The sequence below is a fragment of the Xiphias gladius genome, chromosome 14, assembly GCF_016859285.1.
Source record: "Xiphias gladius isolate SHS-SW01 ecotype Sanya breed wild chromosome 14, ASM1685928v1, whole genome shotgun sequence".
Classification (NCBI taxonomy): Eukaryota; Metazoa; Chordata; class Actinopteri; order Istiophoriformes; family Xiphiidae; genus Xiphias; species Xiphias gladius.
The window spans coordinates 14,518,376-14,534,489 of record NC_053413.1 but is presented as its reverse complement, the minus strand read 5'-3'; the positions used below and the strand labels follow the sequence as shown (position 1 = coordinate 14,534,489).

Below are 16,114 nucleotides of genomic sequence, written 5' to 3'. Positions count from 1 at the left end.
TTCTGTGCATGAGTTATTAATACACTTATCCAAACTGAATGAATTTAAGTCAAAAGCAGGAAGAAAAAACAAAAAACCAAGCAAATCCTGACTTGTCACGACTCCTCCTCTACTCCTCTACAGGGAGCCGTCTATTTGCAACACCTCAGAATTGTGCCCAACACCTGCTGAATGGAGAGACGCTAAGTGGTGTCTACACCATTTACATCAACAGAGACCCCAGTCAGGGAGTGCAGGTGTACTGTGACATGACCACTGATGAAGGAGGCTGGATTGTAAGTCACTGTGAAAATAACACCTTCTCTTTTAATAGCACTTTTGCCAAATGTAGGCCACTGTGTCATTTGGGTAAAAAAGGAGAGTTAGCTAGAAAATTGAAATTGGATTTCTGTCAAATTACTTCTTGGTGCTGAGCATCCTTATGATCACAGCACTGAGTTATTTCAGCCATTTTAGTCTGAACAGCTGGTTCATATTTTTCTGATCTTGTGGTATCATCACATTGATTTCCAGGTGTTCCAGCGTCGTCAGAACGGCCTGACAGACTTTTCCAGGAAGTGGAGTGACTATCGGGTTGGCTTTGGAAACTTGGAGGATGAGTTCTGGCTCGGTAAGACTTTTACTGTGAGATAATTAATCTGTATAAAAAAAACGTGAACAGTGTAGTTGCAATTGCAAGGCTTTACCCCCCAATTCATCACTGTTTTTATGAAGAGTGCCAGACAAAGAAGCATAAAGTCCAGTTTCTTATTGTCTGGCATGACTCAGCGCCCCATTTACCCCCATTATCAGAACAAACACCAGACATTACACCAATGATATTGTCAATTATCTGAAGATTTCTGTTGTGCTTTACTTTAGGTTTAAAACACACTTTAAGGAATAGTTTGACATTTTGGCAAAATACACTTATCTGCCTTCTTGCCAATACCACTCTCATATAGCTGTTCAATATGAAGCTGTAGCCAACGGCCAGATAAACTTAGATTAGCACAAAGTAATAAAGACTGGAAACGGGGGTAAACCACTATCCTGGCCTTGTTTGAAGGTCCTGGACTCCACCATGACACCATGAGGTTACCATCTAGAGGAGACCTCAGGAAGTTGCTGCTTGCCAGAAATGGTTTGGCACATAAACCCCCTGAAAAACCACAACTGATCATTTTTACACTTTGGTTTTTCTATAGATTAAACAAATGAAATACAAAGGGTTAACAGAGCCAGGCTAGCTGTTTCCCCCTGTTTCCAGTCTTTGTGCTAAGCCAAGTTAATCAGCTCCTGGTTCCAGCTTCATATTTAGCATACACACATGAGAGTGGTATCAGTCTTCTCTTGGCAATAAAGCAAACAAGCATATTTCCAAAAATATCAAACTATTATACAATTTAAAAGCTGTTATCTATTAAAAAAAACGTCATTCCAGGGTTTGATCTAAAAATCTGCCTCCCTCAATCAAGTCAGGGGATTTAACTGGGAAGTGGTCACTTTTAAATTAAAATTATTTTTCTTGAAAAACCTGAAATGATACTGATACTGACTGATTGGTGTATTACATAATTCAACGGTAAGGTCAGCTTTGCAGCTGCCTTACTTCAACTTCCTGTTGCCTTGCCCTGCATATTTCGGCAGGATATTATAGGTTACAGGTTGATATTGAGCAGAAACCTACCACCCATTTTGTTCAATCTATGTTCTAGTTTTTCTGAAGGCTGTTGTACCCTATATAGCATCTCCATGACTAAAGTGGATTTAATAGGTGCAATCAATAGAGGTTCATAGCTTTCAGTTGGTTTCAATTGATACATCTATTTTATGGAGAGGAAAGATGTTTCCAATATCATGTGCAGGCATTAAACCCTTTCTTGTAAGATTATTCACTTTGTATGAAAATGGAGAACCGTGCTGCTAGATCCTTTATTTTGCTAATGTCATCTTTCAGCACTTGACTTCACAGAGTCTGTCCGATTCATTACTGGATTCTCTGCTCATCTCTCTCTGACCTGACTTGATAATTGTTTTAAGAGTTGCTCTGATTCAAAGACAAAACAACAGAACATCCCCACTGTTGTGATGGACTGCTGAATATGTTTTCTCCCTCTCTCCAAATCTCATTGTGAAAAAATAATTATATTCATTAGAAAATGTGCAAATGAGTCATGTTTCTTCATGGGCCAGTTTTTGTGTTATTGTTTTGGTGCAGATGATTAAAGGAAAATATTACATGAATATTTCATAAAGTGAATCAGGACCTTGAGACGAATGTTTTTTTAACTTTATGGCTTGAGAAATTATATAACACTGGGGAAAATTAATGGCATTGCATTATCACCACATTATAACTGAGGAAAGGCTGTTACTTTGCAACTGACACATATTGGATCATAACACAAGATAGCTGTAGCACCCCTAGTCCATTAGTGACTAAGTGCACTATTATAGGTGAAAGCAGATTTTTAGATCAAACCCATCATGAACGGGGCCTGACAACATAATGCAATCCAGTAAAATTGCCTGTAATTTTGTGTTGTTGCTGTGTTAGATTTGTTGTTTCACAGGTTTTTTTAAAAATGTAGTTTGTCATGCTGTTGAGTATAATAATCCTGTTACTTCTGTACACCACCACATGGAGGGCGTTCAAATGTAGCTCTTCACATTTTATCACAACAGGAAAAGTTGGATTGCTGTCTGTTGGTATTAATTAATAATTGACCTGTTTTTGTGTTTCAACAAAGAAAAGGGGAGAAAATTACTCACTGAAGCACAAGACATAAAAATATTGGACGGATATCTTTGTCAGATGACACGACACACACCGTACAGGAAAGAAATACATCTTCTTTTGCACACTACACATTATTATAGGTGCTATATGAAAGTTTTTGCTATTGCTACATAGCCAACATTAGCATTAACAGCCGTCGTTGCATTTACAAGACAAGAGGTTAGAATACGTCCTCTGGGCAGCGCTACTTCCTCATCCTCTCATGTACGACTGAAGGCAGACTGGATGCTACAGTGACTCACTATCGCAAAGTGGTATTACGAGATGGGACGGGCCGGTGCTAGCTGGTTAGCATGCTAACTAAAATGAAGAAGTGATAGAAATAGAAGCAAAACAAGAGTTACTATTGGCGTAGTTTTCCATTGCTGAAGACATTTCATTGTAGCAACAGCAAAAACTTACATATAGCCCCTTTAAGTATAGTGAGTTATGTACAAAGTGACAGGAATGTTTAAGCTGTTTCTGACCTGAAGATCTGAAGACATCTCGTAGAAACATCACAGCACAGATATGCCTCATATATGGCAAATTTTTAATGGCCTTGCCTGTACAATATAATCTAAAGACGTCCAAGCAAATCCAGGTCAGTGAGTACAACATTTCATCTGACCTGTTTCTACTTCAGCTGAATCAGCAATAATCTGCCCCTTCACCAATTCCGAGCATGTTCCAGTCTAGGGCACCTCCATCTCCAGGGTGTTGCTTTACTTTTTTGGTGACCCCTAGGATGCACTTTCCCCCCTCCCTCTCTGTCGTTTTTCTTTCCTGTTATGTACTCTGTCCTCTCAGTGCATTAAAGCAGCTTAATGTAACCTCAGGGTGCGGAGCATCAAGAGGTGCTGTTTGCTCCAGAGAAAGCTCCTCCCTGTGATGCCAGATTAAAGATAACAGGCCAGCAGGGAACACTGTAACCTCAGTGTACTGTACGAAATGTCAAGACTACGGTTTGAAACTGACCTGTTAGTCCATTGATCTAGTGGTTAATATGGTTTCGTCAATATCGTCACACCTGTAATTCCTTGCTGTTTGACAAATTTTTATCCCTGGTTAATTTCTGCAGTAAAGATGTCGGAAGATGCTTTGAACTCATTTTCACTCATCATGAATTTATTTCCTATGTGGTCGCAAAACATGTTATACCAGCCTTCAGAAATTCCTGCAGGTTAAACTGTACTAACAAAACACTTGGTGCTGACTAATTCTGAAAGACTCACAATAGACGGACTTGAAAACACTCACTAGCCTGGCAACATTAAACACACAAACAACCCATAATGCAACATTTTCTGTAAAAGATCATAGTACCACCGCCAAGGAGGTCACCCGTGTCTTTTTTTGGGTTTGTTTTTTGGTTTATTTGTCAGCAGGATTAGGCAAAAAGTACTGAACTGATTTGCACATAATTTGGTGGAGGGATGGGGCATGGGCCAGGGAAGAACCCATTAAATTCTGGGCCAGATCCGGATCATTTACTGTGAATTGGAATTTTTTTCTCTGAAGTCTAGTTTATGTTGTTTGACATTGGTGGAGGTCTGCGCTCTACTGAGTGCCATTCTTGTTACACTCGTACTCTCTCCATTCAAAAGATTATCTGATATTATGAGCGTATTTTTCAGGTCCTCAAATATAATATGACCCCAACTTTTTCAATCCAATTTTACAGAAAAGATGTTGTTTCATATTCAGGTCATGAAGTACCCTATGTTTCCAGAGTGGTAGAGAACTCTCAGCATAGTTTTTTTTTTCCTGTTTATCTAGCTTAGATGCGGCACAAAAACACTTAGGCACTAAGCCTAAGTCTTATAACAGTGGAAAACCCTGGCTTTGTATTTTAACTGTTGACATTGTGAATTGTATCATGCTTATAGGATGTAAATGGTGTTGTCATACAGATGGTCATTACAATTTCCAAATATTTGACCTTCACTCTTCTTTCTACAGATTGGGTCACTGTCATAACCCTGGAGAACCATTATAGCCAACATTTAGCTAATCACTGCCTCTACACACAGATCAGCAATATGCTGGACAGTATTGACCTATAAACATCAGTATTAAATACACTCAAGCTGAAAAGAAGAGGCGTTTCAATGGCTAGCAGTAAAGAATATGGAAATCAAGCTTTCCATATTGTCTACCACAGTTTAAGAATGGCCGTTTTTATTGCTGCTTGAGGGAAATCTATTCTCCATCCTCACTGACCTCAGCCAGTTTCATGCTGAACACAATGTCAGTTTGATGATGTAATAAGGCTGGTAATAAAATGTGACGAGATGGTAATATTGGTAGTATAATAGGACAAGAGTGCAAGAGTGTGTCAAAATGCATTTTTAATTGCTGCAGTTTGGAATAGAGCATTCTGATCCCATAAAACCGTGGAAGGAAAAAAACTGTAAAAAATTATGGTTTCTAGATTAATTGCTGATAATGCAGTGCTATTATACAATGGAAATTAAAGATGACTGAGTGTTAAACACAGTTTTATTACAACAATTTTTTTCCCCCTGTCACCCTAAGGGCTTTTGGGTTGTAACATAGATTTTATCAGCTTTCCATTGACATATTACTGCAGAATTAGTTTCCCTGCTCTCCCAGATTTCTGCTTCCTATTCCTCATCAGTGAATGTTTGAGGATTTTAATTTTTTCCTTCAGATTTTCCCAGGGTTCAGAAAAAGTGCATATGTGACGTTACTGTTGGAGGTTAAAAGGAGGCTCTTTTCCAAATGGGTGCTTGTTGTAATCTGATAGTGAACGCAGTTCCAATCTCTCAGGTCAGCGTGGGGCCTTATCGCATGTCTGAGTTCAAACAAGCGTCGTATCTGTTACCTTGGAGATACAGAGCAAAACCACATATCTCAGAAAATTGCAACATGTGGTATATACAGGGGGGCTGGTGGTGACAGTGTCAACCTCTCTTGACAATGACAATCATCCACAACCGCACAACCAGCTGACAAAGGGGTCAGTGCTTATCAGAAATTAAACCTCTAACTTACAAATCTTTAGGTGGGAACAAATTGTATTTCACAGAAAAAAATTTTGATGTGAGTATGGATGGGAGACTGTTAATAAGTCATAAAAATAAACAAAATACTTGAGGTAATGGTTTTACTTCTTCTCTGATCCACAATCTTCATATATGTTTGCACTTTATTAACCTAATATTGTCATTCTGTTTCTCCATATTAATTTCACCATTGTTACTTCTGTCTACACTGTATATACATATAACATCTATTGAATATCTGTCTGTCCTAGAAGAGGATCCCTCCTCTTTTTCTCTTCCTGAGGTTACTTCCTTTTTTCTCATTAAAAGGGGACTTTTTTCTACCTAAGGATAGAAGGGTGCCATATGCTGTACGTCTTATACAGGAACTGCAGTGAAGAAAATTTGTGATTTGAGAGACTTGTCTTCGGTCAAAGGAGCCGTGTGTATTTTTTTCCACACTATATAGTTAGTGATGTAATGATTTATTGTATTCCTTAAAGCTAAACCATCTTAAAGGTGCTCTGTGGAGTTTTCATGTAAACAAAGTTAAGTTTACATTCAGTGTTTGCATGTGACACAAACAAAAAACACGTGCAAAATCTCGGGGACCCAATAGGTCTGTCACATTTTTATTTTTTTATTTCATTCAAAATTTGTACATTTGTTCAAACGTGAGAAAAAAAAAATTGAATTGTGATGACCTGCTCAAATTCAAATATTACAGTCTATGAGCTAATCAGACCATTTGAAGTAGTTTGCCTTGTGGTCCAGCAGAGAGTGACCTTAAAATTCACTACCAGCTTTACTTAACACAGGGTATAATATATGGATTACATTTGAATTAGTTCAGCCAAATTTTGTTAGTTCAAATTCGTTCAAACTTGACTCGTTTTGAAAAAGTGACAGCCCTAGGGCCAAGTCATCATAACACTGCTCCATAGTGCTGTTAGCAAAACTCCACAGGGTACCTTTACTAATTACATTCCATCTTTCGTTGGTTAAATGGCTGAGAGGTGGTGTTATTGGAAAATAAGTTGTGTTCAAACGGCAGAATTGTGTCACAATTTGGTTTGCCTCTGGATTTTAAATACAATGCTGTATCTACAATAGAATTCAAAGTAATGCGTGTTGTTTCTCTGCAGGTCTAGACCACATCCAGAGGATTGCTTCTCAGGGCCGGTATGAGCTGAGGATTGACATGAGGGATGGACAGGAGTCAGTCTATGCCAATTATGACAAATTCTCCATCGGAGACGCGAGAAACCTCTACAAGCTCAGGATAGGAGAGTACAATGGAACCGCTGGTACGTGGTTAATTGCATTAGTAAAATTTTCAATGCATAGATTGGTTAACATACTTTACTATTTTGCATTTCATACGGCTCTGTGGATGAAAGCCTTGTGAACAGCCCACTTTATGCTTTATGGAAATAGCCAGTAAGGACATCCAGCATTAAAAGCTTTTTTGCTATATGATTTTTTTAAATCAAAATACTACAATCTATACTGTAATGTAGCGAACTGTGTGCTTTTCTCAACCTTTAAGTGAAAATGCTCACCCATCCTTCCTATGCCATCTCCCAACTCTTTTCCCCTCCATCTTTTCTACTCCCTAATGTCTGAAACCCGCTTCATCACTCAGTTCCACTTGTCCTCGTTTTCCATGTATCTCTCTGTCAACATGACCATATGCCAGAATTACCTGCCATCCCCTCATGTTTATAATTATAATTCTCTTTGCCTAAATAAATTCAGAGCCTGCAGTTGGACCTCTTTCCTCTCCCTCCCTCTCATGCCTCTCTACCTCCCTCCTGCCTACTTGGTCATTATGTCCCCTAATCACACCGTAATTCACTGTAGTCATTGTTGCCCAGCATACGTTGTTTTTTACAGCTCTCTACCTCTCTCTTTCTCTCTCTCTCTCTCTCTCTCTCTCTCTCTCCTCTGATCCCAGGTGACTCTCTGAGCTACCACCAGGGCCGGCCCTTCTCTACAAAAGACAGAGACAATGACATAGCTGTCACTAACTGTGCCTTGTCTTACAAAGGAGCCTGGTGGTACAAGAACTGCCACCGGGCCAACCTCAACGGAAAATACGGCGAATCCAGACACAGTCAGGTCAGTCATCTAGTAAATACACTGAACAAAGAGTGAATATGACAAATAAAGTAGTTAGTTAATCCAATTAGCATTAAGCAAAACATCTTTCATGGTTTAAGTTAAAAGGACTGGTTTACCCTAATTACAAAACAACTAACCTACTTCTTGTGGTACTGTAACTGGTATATAGAACTCCAGGGGCCCAAATAGCTCCAGACTTTCTGTGTGTTTAGAGATTTGTGCCAGTTCAATTTAACAAGACTACGTTCCAACTTAGTATATGGCTGGGACCATGTATGGTCAATGTGCGAAATTGATGACATAGTTGAAAACTGTTATGGAACCACTTTAAACAGTTACTTTCAATGGAACGTAGCTAAAGTCTGCTTGAAAAGTTGCGAAATATCACTAGATAACGTAATACACTAAACAGCAGATTAATTACATCCTCACGTTGTATTTGCATTCTGCCTAGTGTCGGCTGGTTTCAGCCCTCTATCTGTTTGCTTCTCTCCTATACTCTGTGCTCACATATACAGTATTTTAATACACCCAAATTCTCAATAAAGTTCTCATTTACATGTTTTTCTGTTTCTGTTGTCAGATAACGGAACATTTTTGAAATTGTTAATAAAATGTGGCCCATTAAAACTATATGTTAATCAGCAGGCACTTCCAAGCCATTTCCAAGCTGCTGCTCTGCACTGCTAAAATCCTGATATTATAACCGTGAAGTCATCTGACAAAATCACCATACACATAAGTTAAAGACAACGGCTATTCTGTGATTTCAGCTATATTTATTTGTAAAATGATCACTGAGAGAGACAGTTAGAAGTCCATTCAAGTCTGTCAGCAGCCGTGCAGTGAATTGAATGAGGTGCATAGAGCGGTGTGCCTGCGGAGGGAAAGCCAGACCTCGAGCTCGCAGTGCAATACTTGTGACTTACTTCTATGGAAAAAGAAGTAAGTCTAGATTTGCTAGATTTGTCCTAGGTTTTTTTTTGTGGATAAAAAGTCATTAAAGGGGTCTGAAAAATCAGTAAATTTAGTGACAAAGGCAACATTGTCTTTAAACACCCCCCTGATGACTTAATAGAAACTGTTTGCATCAATTCAATTATAAGAGGAACAGCAAATGTGGAAACTCAAAAACTCGGCCAGCAAACCAATGGTGAAAATTCATCACTCAGTCAGCCAGTAAGTCAGTCACAGACACTGTATTTTTGGCTGGACTCCAACAGCAAGGCCAGCCTTACAAATTGTTTAGGAATATGCTACACTAAAGCACAATATCTACTAGTTCTGCAAGTAACTATTATTTTCATTATCAATTATTCAGCCAATTATTTACTTGATTAATCAATTAGTCTATAAAAGGTTATAAAATAGCGGAAAAATGGCATTTAGCTACAATTTCTCCAAGCACACCGCAATGTCTTTAATGTACTTTTGTTTTCCAATGAACAGTCCAACACCTACAGAGACCAACATCTTTACTGCAGCTGCCTTCAGTTGCTGCAACCTTTTATATGGGTTTTCTGCCCTCAGTTTTGTCTTCAGTATGTGAAAAGCATGGTCTTTTAGGTTGAAGTAGGTGGCTGACTTGGTCATTAAAGAATATTCCACTTCTTTGCCATGAAAAGCTCTTGGGTTGCTTTTGCAGTATGTTTTGGGTCATTATCCATCTGTACTGTGAAGCACCGTCCATCAGTTTTGCAGCATTTGGCTGAATCTGAGCAGATATTATAGCCCTATACAATTCAGAATTCATCCTGCTACTTCTATCAGCAGTCACAGCATCAATAAGCACCAGTGACCCAGTTCCATTGGCAGCCATACATTCCAATGCCATAACACTGCATCCACCATGTTGGACAGATGATGTGGTATGCTTTGGATCGTGAGCTGTTCCTTCCCTTCTCCATACTCTTCTCTTTCTTGTTCCTGAACTGGGCAGGCTTTTGTAGATGTTTTCTGGCAAAGTCAAATCTGTCCTTTCTGTTCCTTAGTGTTACCAGTGGTTTGCACCTTGTGGTAAACCCTCTGTGTTTACATTCATGAAGGGGTTTCTTGATTGTAGACAATGATACGCCTACCTCTTCGAATGTTCTTTACCTGACTAGATGTTGTGAAGGGCTTTAATTCACCAAGGAAACAATTCTGTGATCATCCACTTTAGTTGTCTCCCAATGGCCTTCATGGCCTTTTTGTGTTGCTGAGCTTGCCAGTGCATTGCTTCTCTTCTAAAATGGACCAAATTGTTGATTTGTACACACCTAAAGTTTCTGCCATCTGTCTGATAGGTTTGTTTTGTTTTTTTAGCCTAATGATGGCCTCCTTCATATGCATTGAGACCTCTTTGGACTGCACATTGACAGCTCCCATGAACAACTACCAAATGCAAATTCAACACTCGGAATCAACCTTTTATCTTCTTAATTTGTCATGAAATAATAAGGGAGCAGGCCACACCTGGCCATGAAACTGATCAATTGTCAATTGTCCAATTACTTTTGAACTTCTGAAAATGAGGTACTATGTATAAAAATGGCTGTATTTCTTAAATGGTTAATGGGATATTTTTGTTAAACCCCTTGAATTAAAGTTAAAATATCTACACTTCAATCACATCTTGATGGCTTTGTTTCAAATCCATTGTGGTGGTAATTATGAAAATTATGTCACTGTCCAAATATTTATGGACCTAACTGTATATGAAAAAGAAAATAAGCAAATCCTCATATAAGAAGCTGAAACCAGAGAATGACTGGTGACTAAATGACTGATTAATCCATTAACAAAATAGTTGCCAATGAATTTTCTGTTAATCGACAATTGTCTAATCGTTGCAGCTCACATAATAAGGGCTAACATAATAAGAGTCTTATTACTTTTATTACCTGAACTTAAGGTCCTGTCTCATATACATTCCCTGTGTCAAAATCTAGTTTTAAGACCTTCATCATTTTAAATTGTGTGCTTAAATGTTGCCTATTCCTAAATTAATTTGATTTAATCAAACTACCACACAGGAAATCTGAGCCCAGGTAGTTTTTCAGCATAAAAAAACCTGTAAACAATGTTCAGAGAGGTGGCCCAGCAGCTCATTTTTGCCCTGGGACCACCACCCGGACATTGGTCTCTTGGATTCCAGCGGCCGCCCCAAGACAGTGGGCATGAAATTTGTCTGTGGTGATCGTGTGGTTAAAAAAATCAATAGCAAACTTCAAACTTGAATAGCAATGTGTCTTTCCAGAAACAGTGTCCATGTTTTACCTTATTGTTTAACAGTTTTCCTAAGTAGTCCCAAATGAACAATTGACAGCGATTTCTATGGATTATTGAGAGTAACGTAGACACCGTTTCTGGAAATACATGTTGTTGTTTATTTTTTAAAGATTTAATAATTCTACACAAAGGAAATACCTTTCACCTCCACTGTATTGTGGTGCCAGTTCTAAGTGAGAACTTTTGTTTTTTGTTTTGTTCTTGTTTTTTTGTTTGTTTTTTGTTTTTTTGTTTGTTTTTTTGAAATTTGGTGGCCCCAATTCAATGCCATGAAAAGGGTGGCATTTTGGCACTGTAGGTTGGCATTTACAAAAGTCCCATAAACTGGCATGATTAGGAACATAGTGATTAAAGGTTAAAAACTGTCATTTGAAAGATTTGTAAATTAAATGACTTGAAGCCTGCTACAGATATCCATTTTCATACTTACTACACTGATTGCTCTGATGGAGGAGTTACTGTATACTGAAAGGTCAAAATTTAAAGGACCCCAACTGCTACACCACTTTTCCAATTTTCATGAAACATGGAAGCATAATGTATCTTAATATTAACCTGTATCATCTGTTTCTTTCAGGAGGACTTTAGTTTATCCAAACACTCATACCAGCGAGTTCATATTCAAATTGCAAAAATATCTTGAAGGAGAAGGGCAGAGTTTAATTATAGCACAGAACAAGCATGAATGTGTTTGATTAAAAATAATAATACCCTGCTGCTCTATTCTCACACTGAGATGGACATCTTTTTGTTCAGTATAGGCGAGGTGGGAGTGAGTGTTGAGGGCTTTTCCAGAGTGTGTGATGTAGCTCTCTCTCAGCTAGACACTGAAATAGCTCAAGAAAGACAGTGAGGAGTAGTGTGAAGCTGTGATTAGGCTGAACTACAAAGGCTTTTTAGAATCACAGCTTCTTCACGCTGCGCTCTGTACGTTTCTCCTCGTCTTTTGATGACATGAAATGAGACCAAGTGGGAGCAGAGATGGACAGGCATAAAGACACGCAGAGAGAAATTGCCTCTAAGTGTAAAGCTGCAAATGGAGGGGGGGTTGAGATGACAGGGATTACAGGGGGTAGAATGAGACTATAATTGCACTAAGTTCATACCTGTGCTAGCTCTTAAATCAGGATTTTTGCCCTCCTGCTTTGACTGCTTCCTTTAATTGAAATTGAAATAAACTACTGAAAATAAAGCATTTCCATCCTCAGACTATTATTTTACATTTTCTGTCATTTTCACAAACACCTTGCCTTGCCTTAAAAGCCATGTTGATCTGAGCAGCTTCTCAAAATGTACTTTCGCTCTTACAGGGTATCAACTGGTACCACTGGAAAGGCCATGAGTTCTCTATTCCCTTTGTGGAGATGAAGATGAGGCCATTCAACTTCCGAAGCATCAGCAGCAAGAGGAGGCGGTCTGCCCCTGTATAAACAAACCGCCCCAGAGTCATGGATAAATGGAGTTCGGACGATGTTTAGTAACGAGTTTTTGCTATCTGTGTGCCTCACTGACAGCACACGCATGTTGTAATGTAACAGTGCCAAGGCTCTTTAGTGAGGCTGCAAAGAAGAAAGTGGTTATGACAAAAAGCTTTTCATATTTGATCAATATTCATTTGTAAAATAATTCAACCCATTATTAATATACTACCAACAATCAGAAGCTGTTATAACCATGGATGTGATCATAGAAGCACTACAATAGCAGCAAAGGTGAAACAGTATCCGAACTCTGTTTATCTTTACTCCTGCCCAGCTTTAGCTGTCTTTCCCTGCTGTACTTCTACCCAGATGATAGAAGATACTGTATGTAATTTATTAAATACTTTGAATGACAATGGTTTTATTTGCTGTAAAAATGGAAAGGCAAACCAAGAAGTTTTTTTTCTTTTAAGTCTGGGATTTGCCATTCCCTGGGGTGTGAGGAAATGTGCTCAGAAATGTCCTCAAGAGTGCTAGATCTGGCATTATTTTAACCTTTACGAAATAACAACACTTTTAACGAAAAATATACTGTATATGCCCTTAAAACCCGTAACTGTAAAATATATATATTTTTATAACTGATATTGTGACAAAAGTCCATCTATTTAATATGATTTGATGCCTTGGTTTTTTAGCCTATATTAAGTTAATGTAATCATACAACATGATGACAAATACTGGATATGAGGTATGAAATTAACATCAAAAAGTGCAACTGAACATTCAGAATCATCACTCACAAAGCAGTGCACCAGCAACAGCTTCATTGCCATCTATCTTATTTATTTTACATCTCTGTTTTACTGTTAATTACCATTTCCTGTGTTTATTATTAAAGCAGACTGAAAATAAACATTAATATTTAAGTTTATTGTTATTGGTAGCCACACTGAGACAGTATTTGCACTACGAGTGGGAACACAGCAAAGCTATTGTTCATTCATTTCAGTTTAATTCTTTAGTTGTTCATGGGCATTTAATATTACTTTCAAGCAAATTACACTTAACACTTAATATCTATTTCACCCCTGTTGTAGATGCTGTGATTGCTTGCAGAGATGGTGCTAATAGACGTAACTTTTAACCAAAGATCTGCAGAAAGACTCAGCCGGCTATTTGGAAAGATGCCAGTCAATTATGTCACCACTGAAGCAGCTTTTTTCTCTGTTAATAGAGTCTCACTTTTCAAGGACTTTTATGGTAATCATGTCCCCAGGCATTACTTTATGCAATGTGAACACTAAATTCTATGCAAAAGAAAGTCAGGGTGGGCATAGTGCAGATTTTAACCTGGCCTCTCCCCCACTGCTAGCTGAAATGAACTTAAGGAAAGCAGAACAGTAGGTGGAGTGGAGCCAAACCTTTCCTCTGTGCCCTTCTTTTACTTGCTTTGCTATTTAAAATCCCCAATGAAACAACAAAATCAGCAAACATGGCAGAGAATGTTTTTTTTTTTTAGGGTGGGCGTATTCTGCAGCATGCCCACCAAGCATTTTGTGTTATTCGGTGTTCACACTGTCACAGTGCCAGTTAGTTGACTGCTGTTTTCTGGAAACGATTTTGTTTAGTTTCCTGCCTACTCTGTTTGAAGACAAACCACAAAAAATTGGCTAGATCTCTATTATGGTCTCATACTATCAATAAAAACAAAATCTATTGTCCAATACGATACTTGGAAATCAGTATCACCATCGCTGCAAGCAACATTTGGTCTCATATGCTGTATATTCAATATTCCAAATACTGATTTATTTCCCCCTCTTTGAACAGCTGGAAATTTCATTCTTCTATATTTGTGTCAGTTTCTTCAATTCAGTTTTCTCACTGAAATTAACCAGCAAATCTGGCTTGTATCATACGACTGTGTTTATTTTTCATTTACGTTTTTTGTCCTTTTTAGAATTGAAAACAATAGTGACTCTCCCCCTCCATAAACTACTACTAATATAATAATTTAGCTCTAGAGTTGAAGATACTGTGTCCTTTGATGGGTTTCCCCTTTAGCTGCAAGCTAATTCATGAAGCCCTCTGAAACATTTCCACTTTTACCACTGTATTTTTAGCCAGTGTTGTGTTAAGGAAGGATGGCGTCTACTGCATGTTGACTAAATTGCAAACATGAGCCTGATAGTAAATGTCATAAGATATGTTTTAATTTGATTTGTAGTGACATGTTTCTTTGCTGATCTGGGTAAAAGTTGCTCTAGAGTATGTAGATAACTTAGATTATCGGGTCCCTAAGCTGTTGTGGAAACAGTCAAATAGTCCTCAAAGGCAAAATAAAACCAACGTAACCTAAAATGTAATTTATAACAAACTGTTTTAACCCGTGACCTTTCCCAGGTCTGATTTATGTTTCAGTGTCAAAGTGACTGTTTAAGAGCCTCTCGTACAATCCATCTCCCATAGTGATTTATAGTAAAGTAGAAAATTCTCTATGTACCTTTTTCATTAACTACTTAGATGATGTTTGCCTCGGTGTTTTTTGTACAAGGAACAAAGGTCATGAAGCTTTGCGGAAAAGGAACAGAATGTTATTTGTATTGTGAGTGATTTCTCTCATTGCAAACTATAAGGTGCTCTTTAAACTGTCAAGAAGAAAGGTCATTTAAAATCTATAATTGTTTTACATATTTTCCCAATCATCCTTCATCAATTTAAGCTGTTTCTGTCAATCAATGAGAAAATCCAAAAAAAAGGAAATTGTTTAAGTCAAGTTGTCCTGCTGTAGAAAAGCCTGTCCTGCATTTCGTTTGAGGTTAATGATCTATTAATATTTTTCTTTCCATTTGTTTAAAGAGTAGCTATAAGTAGCTTGTGACAAACATTACATTACATCCATGACTGTATTAAAAGTAATATTACTTTTCATTGAGAGCTTTCAGATACTCTGAAATTGAGCAAATGCAACCATCTTGTCATGGAAGCAAAATGCCTGGAACTACATAGACAAAAAAAGCATAAATTATGTTACTGGTATTATGAATAATTTGACAGTATTTCCTCTAACATCAAGTAAGCTCGAGTAGTTTCTTTTTCTCAATACGAGCCAAATGATTAAGTACTATATTTCTATCCTTTTTGAGGGGAGAGGGATATTAAATTGGCATTTTGTTTGTACTGTATGCTTTCATCCCTTCAATCTACTGTATGACATCAGGTTTGAAAAGAGCATGTCCTCCATTATTTAAACATAAAACTCAGTCTCAGCCTACTGAGCTTCATACAGTAAAGGAAACCTGTTCCCCCTATTTATTTCACTGCTGTTTATTTTACAATCGCGCTGTAACTGATGCGACATTGTAAAAATATAGTTAATGACACCAGGTCCTCTATGCTATCAAAATGAAAAAGGCTTTATTTCATCGGTTAGTTTTACAAGTTGATTAACTGATATTATCACCAGGTTTGGTGGTATTTGTTAAATAAGCCAGTTACTGTCAATGATTTGAAATCTTGCCAGGGAA

At 37.9% G+C, this 16,114-nt stretch overlaps 1 protein-coding gene across 1 annotated transcript in view; it reads left to right on the top strand.

Moving 5' to 3' along the window:
* The window catches only part of tnr (tenascin R (restrictin, janusin)), a 169,472-nt gene extending 155,616 nt beyond the window's left edge, over nt 1–13,856 (top strand). The window contains exons 28-32 of the mRNA XM_040143972.1: nt 124–275; nt 514–610; nt 6,915–7,076; nt 7,727–7,890; nt 12,474–13,856. Of these exons, the coding sequence (XP_039999906.1) occupies nt 124–275; nt 514–610; nt 6,915–7,076; nt 7,727–7,890; nt 12,474–12,593 (695 nt within the window). The 3' untranslated portion in view covers nt 12,594–13,856. The remainder of the gene's footprint in view (nt 1–123; nt 276–513; nt 611–6,914; nt 7,077–7,726; nt 7,891–12,473) is intronic.
* Nucleotides 13,857–16,114: the final 2,258 nt, after the last annotated feature.